General features: G+C 51.6%; 9 protein-coding genes across 9 annotated transcripts; 5 read left to right on the forward strand and 4 right to left on the reverse strand.

Annotated features, from left to right (window-relative positions):
- Positions 1 to 897: 897 nt before the first annotated feature.
- Positions 898 to 2,982, forward strand: Z518_09556 (uncharacterized protein; the record flags this gene model as incomplete). The annotated part of the gene is made up of 1 exon (XM_013413511.1): positions 898 to 2,982. The coding sequence occupies one exon, from the start codon at positions 898 to 900 to the stop codon at positions 2,980 to 2,982; it is 2,085 nt and encodes a 694-aa protein (XP_013268965.1).
- A 294-nt stretch (positions 2,983 to 3,276) lies between these two features.
- Z518_09557 (uncharacterized protein) lies at positions 3,277 to 3,855 on the reverse strand (the record flags this gene model as incomplete). The annotated part of the gene is made up of 1 exon (XM_013413512.1): positions 3,277 to 3,855. The coding sequence occupies one exon, from the start codon at positions 3,853 to 3,855 to the stop codon at positions 3,277 to 3,279; it is 579 nt and encodes a 192-aa protein (XP_013268966.1).
- A 1,098-nt stretch (positions 3,856 to 4,953) lies between these two features.
- Positions 4,954 to 9,039, reverse strand: Z518_09558 (uncharacterized protein; the record flags this gene model as incomplete). Its single annotated transcript, XM_013413513.1, has 1 exon — positions 4,954 to 9,039. The coding sequence occupies one exon, from the start codon at positions 9,037 to 9,039 to the stop codon at positions 4,954 to 4,956; it is 4,086 nt and encodes a 1,361-aa protein (XP_013268967.1).
- Positions 9,040 to 9,508: 469 nt separating this feature from the next.
- Z518_09559 (uncharacterized protein) lies at positions 9,509 to 11,311 on the forward strand (the record flags this gene model as incomplete). The annotated part of the gene is made up of 1 exon (XM_013413514.1): positions 9,509 to 11,311. The coding sequence occupies one exon, from the start codon at positions 9,509 to 9,511 to the stop codon at positions 11,309 to 11,311; it is 1,803 nt and encodes a 600-aa protein (XP_013268968.1).
- Positions 11,312 to 12,442: 1,131 nt separating this feature from the next.
- On the forward strand, positions 12,443 to 13,891 carry Z518_09560 (uncharacterized protein; the record flags this gene model as incomplete). The annotated part of the gene is made up of 2 exons (XM_013413515.1): positions 12,443 to 13,600; positions 13,661 to 13,891. 2 exons carry the CDS (start codon positions 12,443 to 12,445, stop codon positions 13,889 to 13,891), a joined length of 1,389 nt encoding a protein of 462 aa, XP_013268969.1.
- Positions 13,892 to 14,679: 788 nt separating this feature from the next.
- Positions 14,680 to 15,744, forward strand: Z518_09561 (uncharacterized protein; the record flags this gene model as incomplete). The annotated part of the gene is made up of 1 exon (XM_013413516.1): positions 14,680 to 15,744. The coding sequence occupies one exon, from the start codon at positions 14,680 to 14,682 to the stop codon at positions 15,742 to 15,744; it is 1,065 nt and encodes a 354-aa protein (XP_013268970.1).
- A 752-nt stretch (positions 15,745 to 16,496) lies between these two features.
- Z518_09562 (uncharacterized protein) lies at positions 16,497 to 18,429 on the reverse strand (the record flags this gene model as incomplete). The annotated part of the gene is made up of 3 exons (XM_013413517.1): positions 16,497 to 16,647; positions 16,840 to 16,926; positions 17,063 to 18,429. The coding sequence occupies 3 exons, from the start codon at positions 18,427 to 18,429 to the stop codon at positions 16,497 to 16,499; spliced, it is 1,605 nt and encodes a 534-aa protein (XP_013268971.1).
- Positions 18,430 to 20,509: 2,080 nt separating this feature from the next.
- Z518_09563 (uncharacterized protein) lies at positions 20,510 to 22,144 on the reverse strand (the record flags this gene model as incomplete). Its single annotated transcript, XM_013413518.1, has 2 exons — positions 20,510 to 22,008; positions 22,060 to 22,144. 2 exons carry the CDS (start codon positions 22,142 to 22,144, stop codon positions 20,510 to 20,512), a joined length of 1,584 nt encoding a protein of 527 aa, XP_013268972.1.
- Positions 22,145 to 22,449: 305 nt separating this feature from the next.
- Z518_09564 (uncharacterized protein) lies at positions 22,450 to 24,342 on the forward strand (the record flags this gene model as incomplete). The annotated part of the gene is made up of 1 exon (XM_013413519.1): positions 22,450 to 24,342. One exon carries the CDS (start codon positions 22,450 to 22,452, stop codon positions 24,340 to 24,342), a length of 1,893 nt encoding a protein of 630 aa, XP_013268973.1.
- Between the last annotated feature and the right edge of the window lie 17 nt (positions 24,343 to 24,359).

Consider the following 24,359-nt stretch of genomic DNA (forward strand, 5'->3'; position numbering starts at 1 on the left):
CAAGAGCAGACCCTAATAGCCATTCATCCTAGAGAGGCCAGGTTGATAGGTCGCCGCATCAAGAACCTGGAGATGTAGTGGCAGGGATATGGAACCGTAACCAGCATAGCCGGCCACAACCACACCAAGTTCTTGAGTTTGATACCATATCCTGCCTAGAGGATTCATACGTCGTATTGGCGCGCATGCAGATAACGTCTCACAGGTCCTCAGTGGCTGTCGATGTCCAGGATATCGGGGTGTCGCCCGACACAAGGGTTGTCCGATAGCAATTGCAGTTTGGACTGTAACCTTGACGGGCCTGTCCAACGATAATCCATCACGCGGGCATGCCCGATCGCCGAAGCGGAGGGACGAAAGGTCAGCACCGCACTCGTTGAGACTGGGAGGGATGGCCACATTAGGTAGCAAATCCTTGCTCGGTAACGTGTCAAAGATGGGGGATTACCGCAGGAAATGGCCGTTAGGGGGATAGGCGAGATGAAGGTCCCCGACCCAGCGCAGGAAATGTCCACGTCCGTATTGGGGAAAAAAGCAAATGAGCATCTGCTGATTTGCAATTGATAATGAATTGATTTTGGTCTGCTGTAAATGTCGGTATGAGGGGCGCCCGACCTCTGTTTGGGCAGAAGAACCGAGTCAAGACGGCGCTATGGATGACAGTTGTCCGCTTATCGGTGGCTTGGGTTTGATGAGCCATGGCTTCTGGTTCAGTCTAACCAAGCTGGACACAGGTTTTGATAAGATATGAGTTGACGGACCTACAGAACATATATGTTTTCGATAAAACGTGGGCTGAATATCTGGGATGGTAAGACTGAGAGCCTCTCTCTGCGTCCAGGATCAGGCTGCGTATAGTGGGTCGATATATCGACAATATTCGAGGTTGTTTGAAACATGGAACCCAAGCTGGACCCTCAACAGCGGCAGCGGCAGCAACAGCCACATCCATGGAGAGCGTACGACCGATCAAAACTTTCTTCCCGCTTGCGAGTCGCTCTTGTTGCGGTTGCGATAATTGCGCTGTTACTACACAGTCTGGAGCGGCTGCTGCCTCCACAGTCAGGTATCCTTGTACCATCGGGTGACAAAGTCCACGACACTTCTCTATCACCCTTTCGATGGTCAAGTATCGAACCTTCCAAAGAACTGGAATACCACGACTGCTACGATGGCCTTCAATGTGCTCGACTTGATGTCCCCATGGACTATCACGCACCACCCGGCTCCCTTGATCGCGTCGCCCTCGCCATCATCCGAAAACCCGCCAAAGTCCCCGTCAGCGATCCTCGGTATGGGGGCGCCGTGCTCATCAATCCTGGCGGTCCCGGCGGTTCCGGCGTCGCAAAGCTCCTGTATCACGGCTCTCAGATCCAACAGGTCGTCGATTCCGACCGACCTGTCACTGCCCACTTTGCCCACGACTCTTCCGGCTCTGAAAAGTACTTCGACATCATCGGCTTTGACCCGCGAGGAATCAACCATAGCACGCCTCTTCTGACGTGTTTTCCGGATAATTTTGCCCGCCAGATCTGGAACATGCAAACTGAAGCGGAAGGGATCCTGGGCAGCTCAGAGGGGTCGTTGCGCATCAACTGGAGACGAGCAAGGGCGTTTGCAGATGGATGTTCGCGACGGCTGGAATCAGACCAGAACAACAACAATGCGACGAATTTCCTGGAACATGTCAATACCACGCCCGTGGCAAGAGATATGCTCGAGATCATCGAACGGCATGGACAATGGCGAGCGAAGCAGGGAAGCCAAGCTCAAGCGATACATGACATGATGCACGGTCATGATCCCAGCCAGCAAATCGTGGAACGAACGAAATGGCAACCAGGCGAAGAACAACTGCTTTACTGGGGCTATTCGTATGGGACCCTTCTCGGCGCGACATTCGTGGCGATGTACCCGGATAGAGTGTCTCGAGTCGTCCTTGACGGCGTGGTTGACGCGCAAGACTACTACAATGGGCCCTGGCTACAGAATCTCCACGACACCGACAAGATTCTCCACAAGATCATGGACTACTGCTCCGAAGCTGGACCCGGGCCCGAGGGATGTGCGTTCTGGAGACCTGGCGGTCCTCAAGCCATACTCGCCGCGTACGAGAAACTCCTGCACGACATCTGGGACGATCCCTTGTCGGTCGTGGGCAGCGACACGCGCGGCCCCGAAATCATCACCTGGACAGACCTCAAGATGCTGATCAGAGACGCGTTGTACCAGCCGGTCATGCTGGGTCCACTCATGGCGGAGCTCATGCAAGACGTCACCAATGGCACCGGGAGCTTGTTCGCCACGTACAAGCAATCCGCACGCAAACCGGCCTGTCGCTCTGCGCAGTGTGAAGTCGCGGGCCCGTTCTCCGAGGAGTGTGTCGCGCCGGATTGGAATGAGCTTGAGGCGACGTCGGCGGTCCTCTGTACGGATGCCCAAGATATCGGGAGTCTCACGGAAGACGAGTTTCAGGCCTATTGGCGTGTGTTGCAAGGCCAGAGCAGTGCGATGGGCGATTACTGGGCCCAAACGCGCTTGAGTTGCGCGGGATGGGCGACAAGCCCCAAATGGCGGTTCCACGGGCCTGTTGCGGCGAATAATACGGCTCATCCGGTATTGTGGATTGCGAATACTCTTGACACCGTGACACCGTTGCAGAGTGCGAAGAAGATGAATGAGCGCTTCCCCGGCAGTGTGCTCCTTCAGCAGGATGCGGAGGGCCATTGCTCGATCACGGCCCCGTCGCTGTGCACGGCGAAATCGGTAAGAAAGTACTTTCAAACGGGGACGTTACCGGAGCCGGGTACGGTGTGTAAGTCGGACGTGAAGCCATTTGGGGTGAAAAAGAAGACGACGCCGGAGGAGGATGGATTGGATATGAATATCAACAACCATGTGGGATGGAGCGAGGATGACGTCCGGCTTCTGAAGGCTTTGATGGAAATGGCTGAGACGGCAAGTTCAATCGGACGTTGGTGATTGAGACAAGCGAGAGGAAGAGATCGGATGAGAGAGGAAATCATTGGAATAGGCAAGGCCGGAGAGGGGATCCCGCGAAATACCCGGACCGCATCCAATTCGCCATCTGAATCGCGAACGACTGATGGATTTCATGTTTAGATCTCGAAAAGAGATTGGGGATTTGATGTTGAAAGACGACTTATTCATTTCTTGGTCCTATGAATTTTATCAGCCGGCAATCAATTTTTCCAGCCACATTGACAAAGTCCATCATGCTTGTTAGAATGAACCAGAGCCGCAAAGCTTTCAGCCTTACCAGCCTCCCGGCTTCGCTCTACCCTCCCCTTTATCCTTTCCCTCCCGCGGAATGCTCCTCAAATCCTCAATATGAGCATTCAGGAAATACCCTCGCAATTGCTCACTACTCATATCTCTCGACCCCGAGATCCGGCCCTGACAACTCCTCGTCCCGCACCTGCACTGGAACGGCTGGTTCATCACCCACTCGGTACTCGGGTAGAAGAAGGTCAACTCGTCGCCGGGGCTGAGGCCTTTGGGGTGTCCAGCCTCGTCGTGCCGTGTCGCCACGCGGATCTCGATCACCGGTTCGTCGCAGTCGGGAATGACGTGGAACTCGAGGCTCGGTTCGCAGCTGTGGTTGACGTACAGGAAGTCGCAGTTCAATTCGACGTGTTGGGTCTCGGAGACCTGGACGCTGGACCAGCGCTGGGTCGCTGTCAGAGTCATAGGTGGGCTGGTGAGGCGGGCCATGAGGGCTCCTGGGGCCAGTGTGACGACGGAGATGCTGTAGGATTCGAAGGAACCGGGTCGGCGGATCACGTTCATGACGGAGGGGTGCGTTGGTGATTGAAAGGCTGTCTCGGTGGACATGTTGTCAACGTATGGAAAGATGGAGGTCCGGTCGAGTCGAGAGGGGATGTTGGTTTGTCCTTAACGTGCTCGTCGGCTGTGGAAATGCAATGTTGATATGAATCCACTAAGATTTTGATGGAGTCGACCCGTTTCTTTATTCTTGAGGGGGGTGGAGGGGGAAGTCCAGATGGGATACTGACAGGGAAGCTGCTAGATATGGGTTCTAGTGAAAGATCTCGGGCGAGAAATTAGGAGAACCTCCTACCACGGCAGTTAGAGATTTCGAGGCCGAATTCGAACTTTTAAAGCGATCATGCGCGTTCATTCTCGGAGGTACCTAGGTATCTGTGATGAGTACCATTTATGTAAAGCGATTCTTTGTACAGCCCCAGTCCGAGGCTATGCTGAATTCAGCCCAGCCCGGCCCAGCCCGGCCCAGCCCGGCGTAGGGAACTAGAACTGCCAAATGGCAAGGCAGCCGTTGGTGAATTAGCACAATGGGCGTATCCCCACAGTTCGTGCGTGGACGAGTCCCCTTTCGTCCGCCGCCGCGGTTTGCCGAGGCCACGGGGAAACCACCTGCAGAGCGTGGGCATTGGCGGGGCAGGCTGAGAATCCGATACATGGGTCGGGCGAACCAGCAAGCTAGATGTAGGAGCATCTGAAGGACTAAACAAGGGGAAGAGGAATGAGAATAAGATGGCATATCTGATAATGAGGAGCCAGAAGGAGAATGGGGAAAGCACGTTGACTATGACCACGATAAGGGAAGAAGTCCCAAGTAGCCTTATAAGGCGTCAACACCATCATCAGTCGAGGAGAAGCGGAATGCTTCAACAGTCGATCCGAAGTACATCGAGTTGAGTGGATATTCACGTGACCTGGAAAAATTTTTTTTTTTTTTTTTTTTTTTCTCGCCCAGGAATTTGGTGCCCAAAGCCCATCTCGTTCTGTCCAACGAAGCGAGAATGGATTTTGGCTTCCGGGTGAGAACAGGATTCTCGGCCTTCCTGGAGTCATTCTTGTGATGGGCAACATACAGACAGCTAGATAGCCAGCCAGCCTTCTATCTCTTCGCCAGTATCACGACCACCAAAATCAATTCATCCTTTCATCCTAGAACCCTAAATCGCCACCACTGATCATATCCATATCGGCCCTGACTTCCCACACACTTCCACCAGCTTTGTCTGCACTGGCAACCCTCTGCTGGGTACTTGTCTCCCACCATCTCTTGGCCAAGTTACCATCAATGACGCCTCGACCCCCTATGCCATCAGTCTCGACCTGTCGATACGCCCGTGGATTCAAACTGCATGGGTGGAAGTCGAGCGTCGTCAGTAAGGTATTTTGCAACGTCGACAGACGACGGTATGCGGTCTCGGGTAGTGGAGTCAGCATGCATAGTGAGCCGGATTGCGTGCTTATCAGGATTCGCTGCATCGAGTCTGACGGTGGCGTCGAGACCAAGTCCATATCAAGGTCGGGATCCATCTTGGCCGGTAGCAATGTCATCGTCGTCGGCACGGCGCCCATGTTGAACGTGCTTCGAAGCAGTAATTTGGTGCCTCGTTCCGTCTTGGGATTCTCGGGATCATATTGCAAGACTCGTAGCAGCCCGTCATCGTCCGCCGAAATAATGTATAGTTGTTTGTCGTCGGGAAGAAATTCTGCTGCCATGACTGCGGGGTTGTCAAGATCTCGCCCCAGTATCTGCATCTTATACGGTTCTTCGGAGTATCCGACGAGCCAGAGGCCGGAGAACGCGTCGCCGAGAATGCACAAACCCGTTGCGGGGAGCTCTTTGGCGACATGGACGTAATATCGCATGTCGAGAAACGCCACGGGTAGAATAGACATGTCTTCTTTCAATCCTCGCACCATACACTTTTGGCCTTGGGCGGCGAGAACAAACCCTTGCGAACCCACACCACAGAGCGCACTCACCGCTCCACGGACGTCTTCCTTGGTGATTAATTTGAGCTTGAGATCGGTCTCCGGGATGTCAGGCTCCGGGACCACTTCGACCACGTCGAACAGATAAAGGTTTCCTCTCGTGGTAATGTTTTCGCCTTTTACGACGGCCGTTCCGACGACAATCAAGTCTTTCCGCTCGTGGGTCTCTTCGGAGACTTCCAGGTTCAGGCTCTTGACGCACAGGATTCGTTCACCGGCCGCAAAATGGTATTGACTGATGATGGAGTGGCTTTTGGAGCTGAGAAGTTTGAGAGTACTTTGACGTGTGGTGGGAAGGAATGTGGTGGCTTCATGGTGCCATTCCGGATGCCATTCGTCATCTTGAGGAAGTTGAAACGCCGTCGTATAGTTCGTCGCCAGAACGTATGCGTCGGTTGGTTCATAGTAAGCCAAGGCACTGATGTCCTGGGCCAGGGGCACTCTGTTCACCACCCAGTCTGACTGCCCTATTATTGTCGACTCGGGAAGTTCGGCAAAGCAAATATCATCTCTCTCATCGAGGAATGCCACTCCGTTTTGGCAGAAGTCTACATGGATACTGCTCATCGATTTGATATTGTCCGTGTTCATCTCATACACATGAGGCATGGTCGAGGCCTCTCGTAGGATAATGAGAGGGCGGGAGCCCGGAATAAATACCGAGCTGCGGCCGGAAAAATTGGGTATGATTTGCATGGGACGCATTGATGATTGCTCTCCTTCCTCCTCTTCTTGGTCGTCCGGAGTCTCGGCCGATTTGGTCATGACCTTTTTGAATTTAAAACTTCCTCCCACATCGGGAATGGCAAAAGGTTCGTAAAGAGCAATATCACCCGTCGTCGTTCGAACAACCAAATATGGCCGATGATCTGTTGCATTTCCCAGATTGACCAACAGCGCCTCGGCAAGGTCATCTTTGTTTCTCCAGTGCTTGGGCAACTGCAGATCTTGCATCAGGTAGGTAGGCAGGAATGGCAGACTCTGACACTGGAATATGCGAATGTCGATATTGGGGAGTGACAGCAAGTAAAAATGCCCTTCCGACGTTAGAGCCGTCAAGATTGGTCCCGGCGACGTCGTATTTCCGTAGAATCTCGAAGTTTGAAAGAAGTCTTGGTGATCCTGGTACAGGGATGCTGAGAGGATCATTTTCTTGTTCAGAGCTTCGGGAAGTTCCACTTCGTCCAGTTCACCGGCTTTGTCGGCCTTGAGCAGAGACATGATTCCATCATCTTTGATGACGAGGAGGTAGGGTTCGGCAAAGTGGGCCTTGACGGCCTTGCTCAGCTGACCCTCTTCTTCGTCCACGACGGGGAAGATTTGTGAAAGAGCAAATTTATCATCATAAACACGGATTTCTGTGGGCAGAACCTGAACGGTATGATTCGTCGCCTCCAACTTGGAGACCGAAATAGTCGATCCGGCCGATTCATCAAATTCCGAATCCGTCATCGAATCGACACCGCTGAGTCGGAACACCGAAGAGTATCCGACACCATCACTCGTGATCCGCGAGATGATGGCAAGGTCGTCGATGATCTCGTCTTTTCCATTGTCCCCCACCTGACTTTTACTGTTGGAGCTGAAGCACCACAGTCCGGTCGCATTCTCACATTTCATTCTTCTGGTCACGCGTGGCTCAAGTTTGCTCGATACGAATGCAAGTCCACCGGCAGCGCCCCTTCCATAGGCGATGGCCAGTTCACGGCCGTGGAGAGGAGGTAGATCGAGGGCCTCGGGATCATCACGCTTGCGCTTCCCCACATTTCCAAAGGCCATATCGTTGATCGGCGCTATGCAAGGGAGACGATCCGTCACGCGTAAGTTTGGACCACCGACGTCAGCGGCAGAAGAATGTCCATTAGGCTCATCCCAGACTTCGGCATAAAGATCGTCATCATCTTCGACTTCATCCTCGTCTTCGTCGTCTTCGACGCCTCTTCCACTCATGGGAAGCTGTAATCGAGAATTCGTTCTCTTCAATTGAGAAGATTTCTTGGCGGTGCTGATCACGATTGAATCATACTCTTCACTGCCAATGAATAAACGATTGGACCCGAGATATGCTGTGCAGGACGCGGTTCCCATAATCAGACTCGGTAATTGTGCTTCGTGAAGTCGGCGGAGAGCCATGCTGGAGACGGAACGACCGTCCATTCTGAATGTCAAAAGCGTGACCTCTCCGGTCTTTAAGACGACCAACATGTCACCACTGGCATTTCCCAAATGCTCGATTTGGCAGTTTTCCAATTTGAGCCGACATTCAGAATGATCAGCCATGGAGAAAGAGGATGCGTCTCGCGCAAATTCGTTGACCGCGATGGCACTGGATTTCCCGCCCTGGTCGATATGGATCAACTCGTTTCCTCCCACAAGGAGAGCACCACCGACGGGAAGAGGAAGAGCCATGACTCGGTAAAGATCATTGGGAAGTTTGGAGACCGACTGCAGCGTGGTTGACGCCTTTTGCTCCAGGTCCAAGGCATAGACGGCATATATTGTGACATCTCGACGTTCAGGGCTCATGTTGGATGAGCGCGCGAAGGTGGAGTAGAGGATGCCAATGGTGGGGTCCCGGTATTCGTGAAGGAAAGCCATATCCACGGGATGGAGTAAACCCGGATCCAGGACGGTGAGAGGCAAGACGAATGAAGGATGGAAAGGAGTCTCGTGACCATTGGGGTGAGCGTCTCTCAGCTTGGTGGGGGAATGTCGCGCCTTCTCTTCATCGTCGAGGTCATCAAAATCGTCCATGGCCAAATCATCTCCGATTTGATGGAAGGGAAGAATGGCAAGGTTACTGACACCAAAGTTGAAAGCAGCACATCTACTGGACGGGTCAATGGTCAAACGACTGACACAGTGGGCGTAATCAGGCTGCCAAGGAGCAGATGGAAGGTCATGGTGCTCGTAGTAATGTATTGACAGGGTAGATATGCTATGCAATGTAGGATCCCAATCGATGAGACTGAGTTTTGCATCTCGGAACGCCACAAGGATGGCATCTCCACCACTTTTGGAATCTTCGATCTTGACATTGCCCAAGGCGGTGACGGTGCCAGCAAGATTGTATTCCGCAACCAGGACGAGTTTTGTTTCTTGCCCCGGAATGGCCTGCCCCCACCGAAAGACTTGAAGCAGGGATGTGCGAGCAACTATCAAGTTTTCGGCTTTAGCTGAAGTGAAAGGCACCGACAGGGCATGAGTGACGCCGGAAGGCGGTAGAAGCTCTGTGTAGCACTGCATTTAGAGTTGTCGTGGATGTAAGAAGAGAGAGGACGGTCAAAACAAGCACAAGCGTCGCGCCATGCTCCGCGACAGCCACGAAGAACCGTATTCGACGCACCCAATCCGGACAAGCCAGATGATGTCAGATATGAGAGGTTGTCGATGCGAGTGGGACTTGTGTACGACCATCGAGATTGAGATGAGTTTCGAGCTCCAAGCCCCGAGGCGCGTCGAATTTGATATCTTGGCGTACACGTGACATTAACACGTGATATTGGCGTGACATGGGGACTTGAGACGATGACGAAAGGTTTGGATTGCGGGTGATGCAATCGACCACTCCCATTTTCTCCCTTCTCCGGACTTGTTGCGACCCTTCAAAGGGAGATGCTCTGGCAGCACTCATCGACCCGCTTGAATTTCTTCAAGAGTTCAACGTATGCAGCTCCTCCCACTGACTCGGATGGCTGACCCGGCCTTTTCTGCTATGGCATCTGCCGGGTATGTACACATTACTTTGATTTGGGTCGTCTATGCCATTGCCATCGTCCTCCTCTTGTCTATTACCTCCCTCTTTGTCTACGGGTACCAGACGCATCGAGAACGATCCGCCTTCGTCACTATTGTCTGCATTTTCAGCATCACCAGTCTCCTCGCGACCGTTCTCCTCCTACCGGTCGACGTGGCTTTAGTCTCGAGTACGACAAGTTCCAAGCTAGGCCAACGAAAGGATTGGGCCAGCCAAGACCAAGTCGACAAGATTACGTTCACTCTCCGCGTTGTCTACTACCTCCTCTACTCGCTCGACGCGCTGCTGTGCCTGCTCGTCATCCCTTTCACCTATTTCTGGTATGAAGAGTACGATGAGGTTGCTCAAGAGGAAGGATCCCAAACATTTGCTTCACGATTTGGGGCAGCATTCAAATATACCGTGGTCTTCATCTTCCTCTGCGTCGCCCTTTTCTTGGTCGGCTTCTTCGTCCCGGTTGCACGTCACCGCCAGGGAGCGCACTTCGACTTGGACTTTTTCAAGAAATTACTTGCCGAGAACCATGGCGAACGGGCGCTGACATTTGCCCTGGGTCTCTTGATCACCATCGGTATTCTGATTTACTGCTTTTACACAGCAGCGGGGCTCGCCCTGCTTCCACTCACCTTTATTAAGTCGACTCCTGGAATCTCGGCCCCGGCCCTTTCGGAGTCGACTGCGGCGCAATTGGAAAGCAATCAGGAAAGGCAGAGGCAACTCGAAGGTCGCGCACAGGGAAATCCCGATGGACTGTCCGCCAAGGATCAGCGAGAGCTGGAAGCTTTGGTCCGTGAAGAGCGCACCTTGCGTCGACACCAACGATTAGCTGCCGAAGCTTCGGGTGAGGATCAGGGCATCGTGGGAAAAATCTGGCTCAAGATCGAAGCGATTTTCCGTCCCATCAAGCTCATCGTGGGTGTTCTCCTGGTGATCATAGTTCTGTTGATCTTTGCCAGCATGCTCATCACCGGGATTGACAAAGCAAAGAATTCCATTTGCAAACGACATTGTGGCTACCTTCTTGCCCACATCAACATCTTCCAACCGATCAATTGGATCCTGGTCATATCCGCCAAAGTCTTTCCCATTGACTACGTGATCTTTCTCCTGCTCGTCATGCTCTTCTTTGGCGCCAGCATCGTCGGCATTGCCACTATTGGAATTCGCATTCTCTGGATCACCATCTTCAGAATCCGTAAAGCTCATACTTCACCACAAGCACTGCTCATCGCGACCGTCATGCTCACGCTCATGACGCTAGCCATCAACTACTCCATCGCAATGATGGTCGCCCCGCAATATGCTACTTTCGGTCCTCAGACATTCTGTGACCGTCCCCTCAAATACCCTGGCGAACAACCTGACTGTTCCAACCACACTCAGCACATTGTCCCCTGCACCGAGTCTACCGATAACCCAGCCGCCCAAAACGTATGCACGCCGTCAGTAGTCTCTACCTTCCTCAACCGTGTGACGGTAAACTTCCCCTTCTTCGGTGTTGTGGATTTCTGGGCCCAATTCGTTTTCTTGGGCATGTTCCTACTCGCCTTTGTCATACTATTGTTCCGCACACCCAAACTTTCGGACTCAGATGCGGACGATGACGCTCTTGAAGAAGAGGAGGAAGGTCTTTTGGCGAGTACAGGCCGCAGGTTTGATGCCACCTGGCAGGATATTACGGGACGAGTCAGCCGTTCTGGAAGGACAAATCAGGCGCGAGGGAGAGGAACGCGGCACGGAGCTAATGATGGTGATAATTAGCAGTATCAAATTGGACCATGGATCAATGGGGGGGCTATGGACGGCATACCACCGCTGCACGCGCATCGGACCTTTGGTTGGAAGCATCATGAATGACTTCGGTATGGAATTCTTGCCACTGGGCATTCGATTCTGGCTGTATCGTGTTATGCATAGGCGCTATGACAGTGAGGACACCAAAAATTTTTTTTTTTTTTTTTTTCAGGCTGCGCTCCTGGAACGCATATGTATGAATTCTGCGCATTGCGAGTGTTGTGTGGACGAATGCAAAAGTAAATGATAATAGCTGGATGCCAGGAGTCATGAATCAAGCTTGACCAAGCATGGCCAAGCTTTGCTCGCTCTCCTATTTCCTCAAGGCCACGAGGCGGGGGCACCGAACTGAAACGAGAGCCTAGCCGCCTTCGCAATGGCCAAATTTACACCGTCTTTTGCAGCTCGCAAATCCAGTGCAAATCAATTCTGGCCCCATGATACACAATCGGTGTCGCAGATCGCCTTTCTGTTTTGAGCTGACGCATCCGTCAAATTGATCCAATGGACCTGACTCATGCGGCCGGCCTCATTTACTTTCGATTGCTCCCCTGATCCATGACGAACTCGGTATCTCTTCGTTCGACCATTTGTGAAACTCAGACAGGCGATACGGGAGAAAAAGATAATTATAATTTAGGAAAGAAAATGCGTGAGATGACTCCTCAAAACACCCCGATCTATCGTCTGTTCCAACTTCAAGTGGGGGAAGACGCGTTGTCAGCCCTGCACCGCCTCCTCCGATACATACGAATCCCCCCGGTCTTGTCTCACACACATCAAACGTTCGACCTGTTGGAACACGCGACAATGGGAGGGAGGGGGAGGTGGAGTCAGGTATACCATACTTCCATTGGTGGCCCAACTGGTCGCAAAACGATTCTTATGACCCGTCTTTCTGTCGCCGGTCTCGTTTCTATTCCTCCGATGATACTTTCGACTCTTGGTTCCAAGTGCTTGTCGTGCTTGTCGTGCTTATCTTGACGTCTTTAGTGCCGCTGGCGGCGTATACTTCTCGCTGGGTGCTCTTGGGCATCTACACAAACAGTTAAGAATTATCTACAATACGACCTCCTTCAGGCCTCGATATCGCCGACGATGAGAATATCGTTCCTCCTATGGACGCCGCTCACGGCAGCCATCAACCTCGACCTCAACACCGCGAGTTCAATAAGTTCCGTCACCTCAACTATTGCCTACGACATGATGACTGTCTACACAGGAAATCAAACAGGCCAAGTTCCGGGCTTGCTTCCAGGTTCCCTGAGTTGTGATCCGAATGTCCTTGGAACATATTGTTGGTGGGAAGCAGGTGCCATGTGGGGAGCATTAATCAACTACTGGCAGTACACCAATGACACGACGTACAATGCAGTCGTTTCCGAGGCCCTCCAATTCCAAAGAGGGCCGGACAATAACTACAATCCTTCTAATCAATCGAAAAGCATGGGTGTCGATGACCAAGTCTTTTGGGCTTTCTCCGCGTTGGATGCAGTAGAATCCAACTTTCCCGAGGCCGGGGGTGATAATCCTTCTTGGCTTTCACTGGCGCAGGCTGTGTTCAATTTCCAAACAGGTCTCTGGGACACCGCAACTTGCGGGGGCGGATTTAGGTGGCAAGTGTTCTCGTTCAATGCTGGTTTCAATCTGAAGAATTCGATTTCCAATGGCGGAAACTTCCAGTTGTCGGCCAGATTAGCCTACATTACGGGAAATCAAAGTTATGCGGACTGGGCGACCCAGGTGTGGGATTGGATGGAGCAAAGCCCTCTCTTGCAGATGGACAATTCTAGTGGCATCTTCTACATCTGGGATAACACCGATACCGACAACAACTGCTCCAACGTTGCCAACTACGTGTGGACTTACAACTACGGAACTATGCTCTCAGGCGCGGCATACATGTACAATTTCACCAACGGAAGCGCTCTCTGGCTGGATCGTGTCGAGACAATCCTCAGCAGTGCCTACTCATTATTCTTCCCCCAGAAATATGGAGGCAACGTCATGTACGAGCTGGAATGTGAGGAGGCTAAAACCTGCGATGAAGATCAAAAGAGTTTCAAAGCATATCTTGCAAGATGGATGGCAATTACGAGTTTACTCGTCCCCAAGACCGCGGATGGAATCAAACCGAAACTGGAGGCCAGTGCCAACGGCGCCGCAGGTCAGTGTGATGGAGGGAGCAATGGACGACAATGTGGTATGCAATGGTGGACCACTACTTGGGATGGAACGAATGGTGTTGGTCAACAGGTAAGGATTACTCCGGGAAGAATGAACACCGATCAGAGATTGCTCACACATTACATGCAGATGGGCGCTTTATCAGTCATCGGGGCGAATCTGATCGACGAAAGCATGAGGCCTCTTACTCTAAGAACAGGAGCTAAATCACAGAGTGATCCCAATGCTGGGTCCACAGCTCCTAGTCTTCCACGTGTCAACGAAGAACCCATCACTACAAAAGACAAAGCGGGAGCTGCTATTTTGACTGTCTTGATGGCCGTATCGATTATCGGGGGAGCCATATGGCTAATGCGATGAAAATTCCAGTTCTTTGGTGTGATCGCTGTCTTTGGTATACCCAACGGCGACGGGCAGAGCAACGTGATGAAAATTTGTCCTCTGGCGATGGTCAAACAACATGAGAGACGGCTCAGAATGCCGCCTGGATATATACAGCAAAGGCAAGGGTTTGGGCCAAGAGCATGGGCGGTTGAATTGAGCTGACCTTGCACACTCGGCTGTTCCGAGGAGGAGACAGCACCACATGCACATACGAAGAGTGTTTGCAGACTGCTGATATTTCGACGGGAACTGTCTGGATGTATTGGTATGGAATTCTTCACGTCGACATACCTTGCCATCTGAATGGTTTGGCAATTGATAAAAGCCAGTCCTGTAGCAAAACCCTGGATGCTGCTCTCGTCATCGCCGATTATCGGGTATCTCGCCATTTCTCTTGGTTATCTTGGGCCTCTCTTGAGGATTCCTGATAAATGGACCGAGTCAATAGCCAGCATTTGGCCTGTCTCTCCTTAAAGCAGCATGTGATCGGAACGCATACTTCAATGGCGCGCCGCTTTTACTTTTTGCATCGCCTGAAACATTTATTGAATCACAAGCACCTCACCCAACGACAGCCTCGCCTGTGAGGTGAACAAAATAAAGAGAGCACAGACAATGTAGGAAAGTGCGACCACCCGCCACGGTCTAGAAAATCCAGTCGGTCTCCCATCTTTGCGAGGCCGGCGTAAATGCAAAGACTTGACCTCACAGCCTCGCGCTGGGCGAGTCCCGAAGTGCGTCGAGAGCGAGAATTTCAAAATCATATGAGAACTCCATCACCACGTAAACCAAACTCCAGTACCCCAGATCCAGCCCTCAACCAAACATCCATCCCACCCTCGAGATCCACCGCTGCGCAATCTTTCTCATCCCCAGCACCACCACTTAGCTCCGCTCAACGCCTCTATGTGACTCGTCAAGCAGAATTGCAGCGCTTCCGCCGACTGTTCCGACGCCTAGCATGGAAAGCAAACAGTTTAACGCACTGGTCACATCGGGCATTAAATTTGGCCCAAGAACATCAATCTCAATTTCACTCTCAGAATCATCCCGACCCCCCACCCCACGCCCACCCAGTTAGCGGCCATGGTTATCCAGACCCGAGCCCCAGAGCCTCGTTGGGTCGATACGAGATGATCATCGACCCCGTTGAAGCCGAGCGACAATTCAAGATTGACTTCTACGAGTTCTACACTCTCTTAGAACGTGGACTAGTCTGTCTACTTGGCGTCTGGGGAATTGTTATCACTTCCACCGCTCCTACAAATACGACGGGACAAATCCCTCCTGCATATTCTACGAATCCTCAGAAGCAAGCGAGTAGAATGCCGGAACCTATCATCGGCGACTCCCGCACTTTCCACGGCGCATCACATCGATTTCATGCCAATGTTCTCGACGCGCTTGATCATCCTTCCAATCCGCTTCATGAAATCCTTGGCACAGGCGACGCGAGAGAATACATTGGCGTGGCAAAGGAGTTCCGTAATAAATGGAAAGACGTGGAACAGCGGCCCGACGATTCTTTCCACGGCCACGAACGAGCTGAGGAAGAGTGGGACCGCGGCAAGGTTAAACGGTATGAGAAGGTTCTACAGGATTTGCAGCTGGATGTATTACTGGGAACCGTTTTAGCGGCGCTGGAGGAAGCCGGAAGGAGAGCCGAAGGGGAGGTAGCAAGGTTGAAAAACATGCTTGGGAAACCCCCGGGGGGAGAGCACGGGATGAGTGTAGGTGTTGACGATGGCGATGGCGATTTTGATATGGAAGATGCCCCGTTTGAGTCTTTGGCTGAGAGAATAGATTTTGACTATGAGATGGAGTGTTGAAAATGTTGATGAATGAGGTACCCGATCGGGTGCCGGTTGGGACAATCCTGGCCTACATGCTTTTCGTGTGTCCTGCCATTGGAATGGCCATATAGTAGTAGACAGTCACCATACCAACACTGACCACTGCAACTGGAACGCCAGCTCCGCATCAGGCTCAGCCACTCGCTGTTTTTGCAGTAAGACAAGACACATGTCCCGGAGGTGGTCCTGGGCTGTCACCTGCAGCAGAGCGGCCCTAGGCGGCGCCCCTCTTGTACTGGCATGAATACATAGGAGGCGGCTGAGCGGATCTAGAAGACCTGGTTTTGGTCTCGCCGGACTGAGTTTCTGGCACACAGAGGGCACGCCCACATCACGGATCACCACATGGACGAACTCGTCCAAGCCCGTCAATACCGCAGACGTGCCCGCATTCCTTATGACAGTATATTTCACCTTGATTTCTGACTGTCGACTGTGGTCAAACCCCATGCTGAGTGCTGTGGCGTAGCTCGAGCATTGTCCGCAGTAAAGCTTGCATCGGCTCGCCCACAATGACCGTTGCACACTCAGCCCTCACCCATTTGTTCACGGCATCATATTCACCAGTCAGAGCACAGAGTGAATATCCTCTTCTCTCCTACCTGCCAGTCATATTATCTTTTGGTTTTCTTTCATTTTCGTCTCCTTTGGTTTCCGTTTTGAAACATCACACTCAGTCCAACATCCAATCCTATCCAGCTTCGCTGGGAAACGGAAAACTGATGGTATTACATCCAAAGCGTTAATTTCCCCGACGAGGTACCGCCCGCGACCCACTCTTTAGAAGGATGGAGAACCGCAACGGCAGGAACAGCAGTGATCCCTTCACCGCCAAGTTGAGCTAGTTGGGTACCGTCGCCGGCATACATGTCGACAAACCTGTAAACAACGATACGTTAAGAACTGAACATAACAATGGACAGAACGACAACTAGGCAAGAGAAATTTAAGAGAAGGTAGGGATTAAGGAGGAGGAACAGGAACAGGATGACACAGAAAAGGTCATCGGAAGGCATGTGAGGAAAGGCTGGGTAGGTATGTAGGCAGGCAGGCAAATAAGTAGGTACTGACCGATTCATATTCCCCACAACGAGCTTCTGGATGTTGTCTTCCGGATACATTTGCCAGCGTGGTTTGAGGATGGTTGTCCATCGACCACTATACAAAAAGTCGAACAATAATCGTCAGCAAAAAAGAACAAAAATATCTCCAAACGGTGATCGCCTTAGAAGAACGTTCAAAGAGATTTGAACCGCATCAAGAATAGGAGGGCGAAGGATAGGGGAGAACGCACGTTTGGTTATTATGCCTCACGACGACTTCGGGCTTCATTGCGTCTTCGTCAAGCTGAAATCCGGGTTTCCATGAACTCATGTTTTCCAATGCAATTGTACCTTTCTTGCTGTTGCTGCGGACGTTGTGGATGACACCGAACGAATGGATCTTGATCGTATCGTCATAACTTGTCGTCGCAACCTGTCCCGCCGTATTAAACGCCGCGTGACTCACGCTTAGTCTCGACTCATGCTCGCCGACCAACGTCGGCAACTTTTTGCTGATTTTCCGCAGGTCCCAGAGCCGAAGGAAACGATCAAGAGATGCGGTCGCGACGTAATGCGGCGCCAACGGGTTCAAGGAGAAACCTCCGATTTTCTTCTCAGATAACTGGTATAACTCGGCGGACGAGGGGGGTTCCCGCATGTCAAATTTGCCGAATGCTCCGTTCAAGGTGGCGAAGTAGAGAATGTTCGGGTCGAGGGCCGCCATGTCGATGCCGGAGACGGGCTCGTCGTCTTCTTTGTTGGTGGGGCCGTAGACTTCGACGGCGACGGCCTTTTGAAGATCCGTCGCGCGGATCGAAGAGTCGTAGGATGCGGTGTATAGTGTCTCGGGCTTTGAGGGGTGGGTGTGCATTGCAGATATGGTCCGGGTGTGAGGTTTGATGTTCGTGATTTGGGGGTCTTCGTCCTCTTCCTCTTCATCTTCCTGCTTTACAGCCTTGACGGGTTCCTGCGACGCATCCACGATGCCCAATGTGCCCATCTTATCTCCGGCAAAGACAATCGGCTTACTCGTCGTCGGGTGGAATGCCATGCTGTAGATCCTCTCATGGGTGATCTTGATCCGATTTGGTTCCCAAGCATTCCACAGCTGCAACGAACTCATTCTCTCCCTCAGGGCCTTCAGGCCCTTGTCACTTGTCTGTCGAATGTCCTCCTCGTGAAATGTGCGTTCATACGGCTTCGCCACGCCCTTGAGAATCACATCCGTACCGATCAGACTGGAGCCATCCGCAAAGTTCAGATCTCCAGTGACGCGTAGTCGCTTTTGTCTCTCGGCTTCTTTGGCCTTCTCATATTCCTCGTCTGCTTTCTGCTTCGCAACTTCACTGTCCGCTTGGATGCCGGCCAATCTCGACGATGTGCGCCGGGGCAGGACTTCTTCTTGCTTGACTCGTTTCGTAGGATGCTCTTTGCGCTTTGCCGGTCGTTTTTGCCCCTTGTGTGTTCCTGCTCCAGTTGCAGGTTTTGAGTAGAGGCCTGCTTGTTGGGCATCTTGGGTTAATTTCTTGAGCAGCGCATCTCGCTCGGCGATGTTGGCGAGACGTTGTTTTTCAAAGTCTGGATGCTCCACCGGCACCACCTGTGCTCCCCGAGCCATCTTGGCGATTTGGGCAATGCGGTGATGGTGAGGAATAAGATTGTGTGGGTTGAATGCAGACGCGACTCAAATGACGCGGGGGAGTCGCGTAAAGTAGCAAATGGCGATGAAGATGGAGTTAGTCAGCGGGTGGACGAGCAAGAGGATAACGACGACAGCAAAGGACTCGATAAGCCCTTGCCTGAGCTTTTCTCAAGGGACGGGTGATAATCTTGGACCTCATCAGCTCTTCTACTCTGGTCCTGGACTTCATTTGATTACCCCATCAACACCTGCGCTTAGGGGACTACACTGGGGATCTTCTCTTCGGACGACAGAACCCCATCTTTCCAACACGCATTCCATGAACCACCTCTAGGTTTCCTTATGCTCGTGTGATCCATGACACCCTATGTGGAGAACCCATAGCAGAAGAGGGGGGACTTCATCCTCTCCTGAGAAGGCTCTCAAAGGAAACAGTACAGTTCTGAGCCTGCTTTGGAGAGGGAGGACATCATCAATTGGATCAGACCCCTTCTCGATCTTCCACTCAGTTTTCTGAAAATTAAGATAGTGGTGCCCAACGATGTTCGGTGTCTAGGGGTTTGAAGGAAACCGTCATGCCGAGTTCTTTGGTTCCGACCGCCAGTCACATCCAGAAGGCTCAAAATAGAGTGCTCCGCTTTCCAAAACATATCACTTAAAATGTTCAACATAATTGGGTGTTGCGGTCGGCAACTGATAGAGATTTCAAGCCTGACAAGGTCCAGAGTTGTCTGAGTATAGTCGCAACGGGCTTTGGGCAAGCCTTGCAACACGATTCCACGCAGACAGTATTGAGTATTGTGGTTGTCGATGGTTGTGTCCAACTTGCTTCCTGAAGATTCTGTTTGGGTCGCTGACATTTTTACTTGTTGACTGCCTCCATGCATTGCAGATGGCAGCAAATCTGACCATCACACGACTCATTGAACACGTCTGCAAACTCAATCTCTTTATGCCACCACGCATTGCAATTAGTTGGGCTAGTCCATAAGAATGTGACGTTTGAACTTCGGACGGCCAGTCGAAATGGTTGTCAGAGCTTGAAAGAATGGCCATCGTGTCAATGGTTATGTCACTCACAAATTCATTCAAGTCGTTCAATCGGCCGGCCATAATTCTCATAGCTGCGCCCCAATGTTTGAAGCACACCTTGGACAAATCCGATGAAGAAACAGTCTCTCATGGATCGTCACTAAACTCAGTGTTGCAAATATGATTGCTAGGTCCATCAATGGAATAGATGTCCACCATCCCTCGGAATTCCTGACTTCTGCGCGCTTTCTCTGTCTGGTCCTTGCGCTTTGCTGTTTTTAGAGGTTTCGTGGATCGAAATCTCGATATATGAGTCAACTCAGCCAGTAACTTTCGCTGGAGAGAATGTGCAGTCGGGGTAATCTCGCATCACAAAGACGCGCATAAAGGCCCGCGCATTTGCGTCATAGATTCCCAAGAGCCCGGATGATTGACCGGGACAAAATGAAGATGTAGACGTTGCTCAGTCAATAAGAATTGGTATCTGAACGAATGCATCCCAAGGTTGGAATATCTCAGTAGTCATTGTTCGCCTGCGAGTGAAGGGGAGTGTGAAGGGGGAATTAATTGTGCTGCTACCCTCGATGGCTCGGAATCCCGAAGAAGAATTTGATGAATAGTTGGCGAAGTGACCATGATGAAGTCGCTTTTAGATTTGGCAACCACTCGTCTCCGTAGCCTTGTGAGTGTAGTTATGCAGGATTACTAAACCTTGGTGCACAGCATCCCGTAACAATGGATTGCGCCTTTCCACACGTGAATGGCGCAGTGCCAATTCTGAAGGACGCATTAGTCAGTCGTGTATCACGGCTTGTCTCGTATTATAAATTGAATGCATGAACGCTTTCCCTTGCTCAAGGCTCGTTCAACCCCGGTAGGGAGCGAAAAAGATTTCGCCGAAAAAGTCTTAATCAAGACACGGCCGTAGAATGTCGACTTGGGTAGCTTCTCCGACCATCTGGCGGCGTACTCGTATCATAAACTTTTGGTAATCGGCACCGTCTCAGGTTAGCACTGGAGTAGTTTAGGCAGCCTTCTGGCTTTCCAGGTTGCTAACATGGGCAAGGAGGAATTTGCAGCATGTCAGGGCATATTTGCAGGCTTTGGTGAAATTCTCATCTTGGTGAAAGCCAACTCCTAGCTTTATGGACACATCGCCAATCTTATCGCCTTGGATAGGATACGGCAAAAGCCTTTTCGTAGGGGGATTCCGCAAACCTGCATTTCTATTAGAAATGGGTTTGGTGTTAATATCCAGACTTGACGTTCGCTCAACATGTTTTCCGAGCTGTCCTAGGCAATCAAGAAATGCAACCATTCCGCTATCAAAACGACGATGGTTCAGAAGTCTCCCAATAGCCATGTCACCGCTGCTGAACAAATCCAAAGGCGTGACTTTCGGTTCCGGGTTTGCAGCCGCCGAATGAAGTCCACGATCTCGACCTGCTGCATGTTGTCGAGCGGTGTCAGGAAATTGTTGTGGGTATTCCAATTTTTCAATGCGAGATGTGCTGCCTTGAGGGCGTAGACGATAGCCTTGAAATGTGTATTTGAGCCTTTCGGCAACAGTTGCCAGAAGTAACAACGTCTGTCCCCATGCCGCGTTGATTTCAGCCCAGTCAACGTTTTGATTGGGCAAACGACCGAGTCGAAGGCCGTTAATGGTTCCAAAATAGCCATCATGACCAATACAGAAGGTGTCGTTGTAAACATTAGTACGCTGCAATCGATCAAGTTGTTGATGGTCATGAGCGAACTTCTCTTGTAAGAATGATAAACGCACAGTAGCCTCATGCAAATCATCCTCCAAAGAGTTTCGAGACATCCAATATGCTTGTTCCTCCAGATCCGCTCGCTGCGTCTCGTCTTCCAGGGCCATGATTTCTGCCCGTATCTTTTGGGAGTTGCTTTCGGTGCGTTTCAGCTGTTCGTACGTGGACTCTCCGTCCTTATGAGCGTGAGAAACTGCTTTTTGAGATTTCGCTTGACTCCCATGTGCCGCCGAAGAGGCCGTCTGTTGCACGGACTTGAGAAATGAAGCGTAGGAATCCCGTTCCCTCGTCGAAGTCCCTAGCCGGCTGTTAAACGAGGCTAGCAAAAGAGACGTACACTCCGAGCATATTGGGTGATCAATGTCCGAGTGAGATGACAGTATTGCGAAGAGTTCTTCGGTCTTGTTGATTTGAGTGGACAAACGAGTGTCTTTCTCGGGATCGCTACCGCCATTCTCTCCTTCGCCCTCTGCATTTCGGCTTTTTCTGTTGGCATGGTCTCTGTGGGGTAGAACGACTTGTGACTGGGTTATCTCGACAAAAGACATATCAGGGTTTCCATTGCTGGGTCCATGTCCTCCCGCAACACCGTGTTGAGCTGAGGGAGTTTCATCCTGAGGAGCGGGGATGTTTCGCTTGTAGATCGGAGAGCCGGCCTGGGTGGCGACGCGATCGTAGAGATCTTTTCGTTCTTGTGGATAATTTAGGCGAGAGGCATTGGCGCTTGTCTGTTGAGATCTGCCCGTCGACACTGAAGGAATGAGTTATTCTGCAGGGAGGCCAACGGGGAAAAGATACTGACCAACGAGCAGATCGAATGAAGCAGGATTCAGCTCTTCGACAGAACCATCTATTCGAAGAGGTTGGCGGCACTTCTGACAGTACATTTCAACTGCATGGGAGAGTCCAAAAAAGGATGAATGTTTGCCGTTGAGTTGGTTGGTGCCTAGAGACGACGTAAACACCGAGACGTGCAGATGAAATGACGCCAGTTTAATTACCATAAACGTCCAACCGCGGGTGAACTCGCGACGCGCGTGCGAAAAGTTCGATTGAGATTATTCCCCCTTCATTTCTAGGTTTCATTCATTAGTTATGCACTCTCCTCAATGACGGTGGTTGTTTATGACCAACGGTCTCTCGTTCCTAACTAAATCTCCTAACATTTCCCATCCCCGCCCAGGTCCTCACAATGGAAGAGCCATTTCGAAAAAGACCCCGCCTTTCTATCTTTGCTGGCCAGCCCTCCGATACAGCACTCGACCAGGATCTCAGTTCTCTGCGCCACCAAAACGACAATTTGTTGAAGTCGCGATTCGAGTCGATATTTGAGAAATACTCACACGATTTCAGCGGGATTGGGGACGAAATCGACCTGGGGACTGGAAAAATCGTGGTGAACAATGGCCATCTGGAGGGGATGAAGAATGAAACAGACCTGGGGCGGACAGCATCAAATCGGGAGAATGCAAAAGGACAATCGCTGCTGAGAGCAATGACCCGGATGCCGGATGGGGAAGATTCATATTTTGATGAGGGAGCAGATGATGTGATCATGAGTATTGAAGAAATGGCAGAGAATGCCGCCATGTCAGACGACGGGTCCAACCAGGAGGACAATGATGAGGAACTCTTTACCCCGGTCCAGTACAATACCCAGAAAATTCCGCAGGATACCAGAATATCACACGACAAGATCACCCAGCCGGACAGCGATGAAGAACTCTTTGTTCCTGTACAGTCTCGTCCCCTGTTTGTGACCATCCCAGACTCTCGTGGCAGCAATCCCACTGTCCAATCCGATCCCTTCGAGTCCGACCGAGATTCGCTTTTCGAAATTCGGCCACCTCCGAGATCGGCCAGTCCCGACTCCTTGTTCGAAGTGCAACGAATCGACGACGATTCTGCCTCGATGGACAGAACAAATGCACACATTGGCTCATCGGGTCTGGGGGAGGATGTCGACGAAAGTGCCATCCTGGACAAGTTCGGGCCTCAGATCGGGCGGGAAGTTTTGGGCATAGTACAGAAAGCTAGAAACACGGCGACTGAAGCCCACATCGAACCCGCCTGGCGAATACCAGCCAATGTCATCCCTCCAAAAGTCTCTCGTTCGTTTTCGAAATTAAGTACGCCACCTTCTCCGATCGCCCCGCGTCCTGATGTTGCAAAGTCGTGTTCTCCAGATCATGATCGATCGCTGTGGGAGCCAAAGAGGCAACGGCCAAAGAGACGGTCTAAAGATCAGGCACTTACGCAGATGCGAATACGCGCAGAATCAGAAGATCCGTTGCAAGAGGGTTTTGTCCGCGACAGCGGAGGAGATTCTGACTGGGAGACCAAACAAGAACGGGAAGAAGAGTATGTGGTGCCTGAGGACGAGCAAGTCGTGTTGATGAAGCAGGGCATATGTTTGTACTGCTCCAAGCAATGGGCTTCGAGATCTGGCGTCTGGACTCACTGGTGCAAACTCCTCGGCGAGGCTGAAAGGCTCCAAGCGAATCCCGATGAGGTGCACGACATTCATTATCTTCGACATTATCGTTCGAGGCGTCGCAAAATCGTCACCGTGCGATCTCCAAGACTAGTCCTTGGTGATTTCAGGACGTTGGTGGAATTGCACGAAGGTGCCGGTCTGTCCTTTGTTCAAATTGCTCAATGTCGGGCACTTCGGACCCGCAAAACAGGACCGGCACTGAATGATGTCTATGATAGATATCGATCTCCCCCTGGTCATCCACCGGGCCGAGGAGCCGTCCGTGACTGGTCCGAAGAGGAAATGAAGATCCTGAATAAACTTTGTGAAAATCCCAAAGCGGACCTGGGGACCTTTTCTCGACAATTCCAGAACCGCAGCAGCATTGAGATTGGAGACAAACTCGCCGAAATTTGGTTGGAAGCACTCTGGAAGTCTGGCCAAATAGCCGCCAGACCGTCACAGATACCTACAACACCCACCGAAGAGCAGGGCATTGAATCCACCCCGACGCCTCCGCAACGAAGCATCCGTCAACGAGAGTCGTCAATCGATAACCCCTTTGTCAAGGAGGAGGAGTCAGAAGACGAGGGGTCCCGACACCGGTGATGCCTGTGCGTGGACAT

The sequence above is a fragment of the Rhinocladiella mackenziei genome (genome assembly GCF_000835555.1).
Source record: "Rhinocladiella mackenziei CBS 650.93 unplaced genomic scaffold supercont1.7, whole genome shotgun sequence".
NCBI classification, from domain to species: Eukaryota; Fungi; Ascomycota; class Eurotiomycetes; order Chaetothyriales; family Herpotrichiellaceae; genus Rhinocladiella; species Rhinocladiella mackenziei.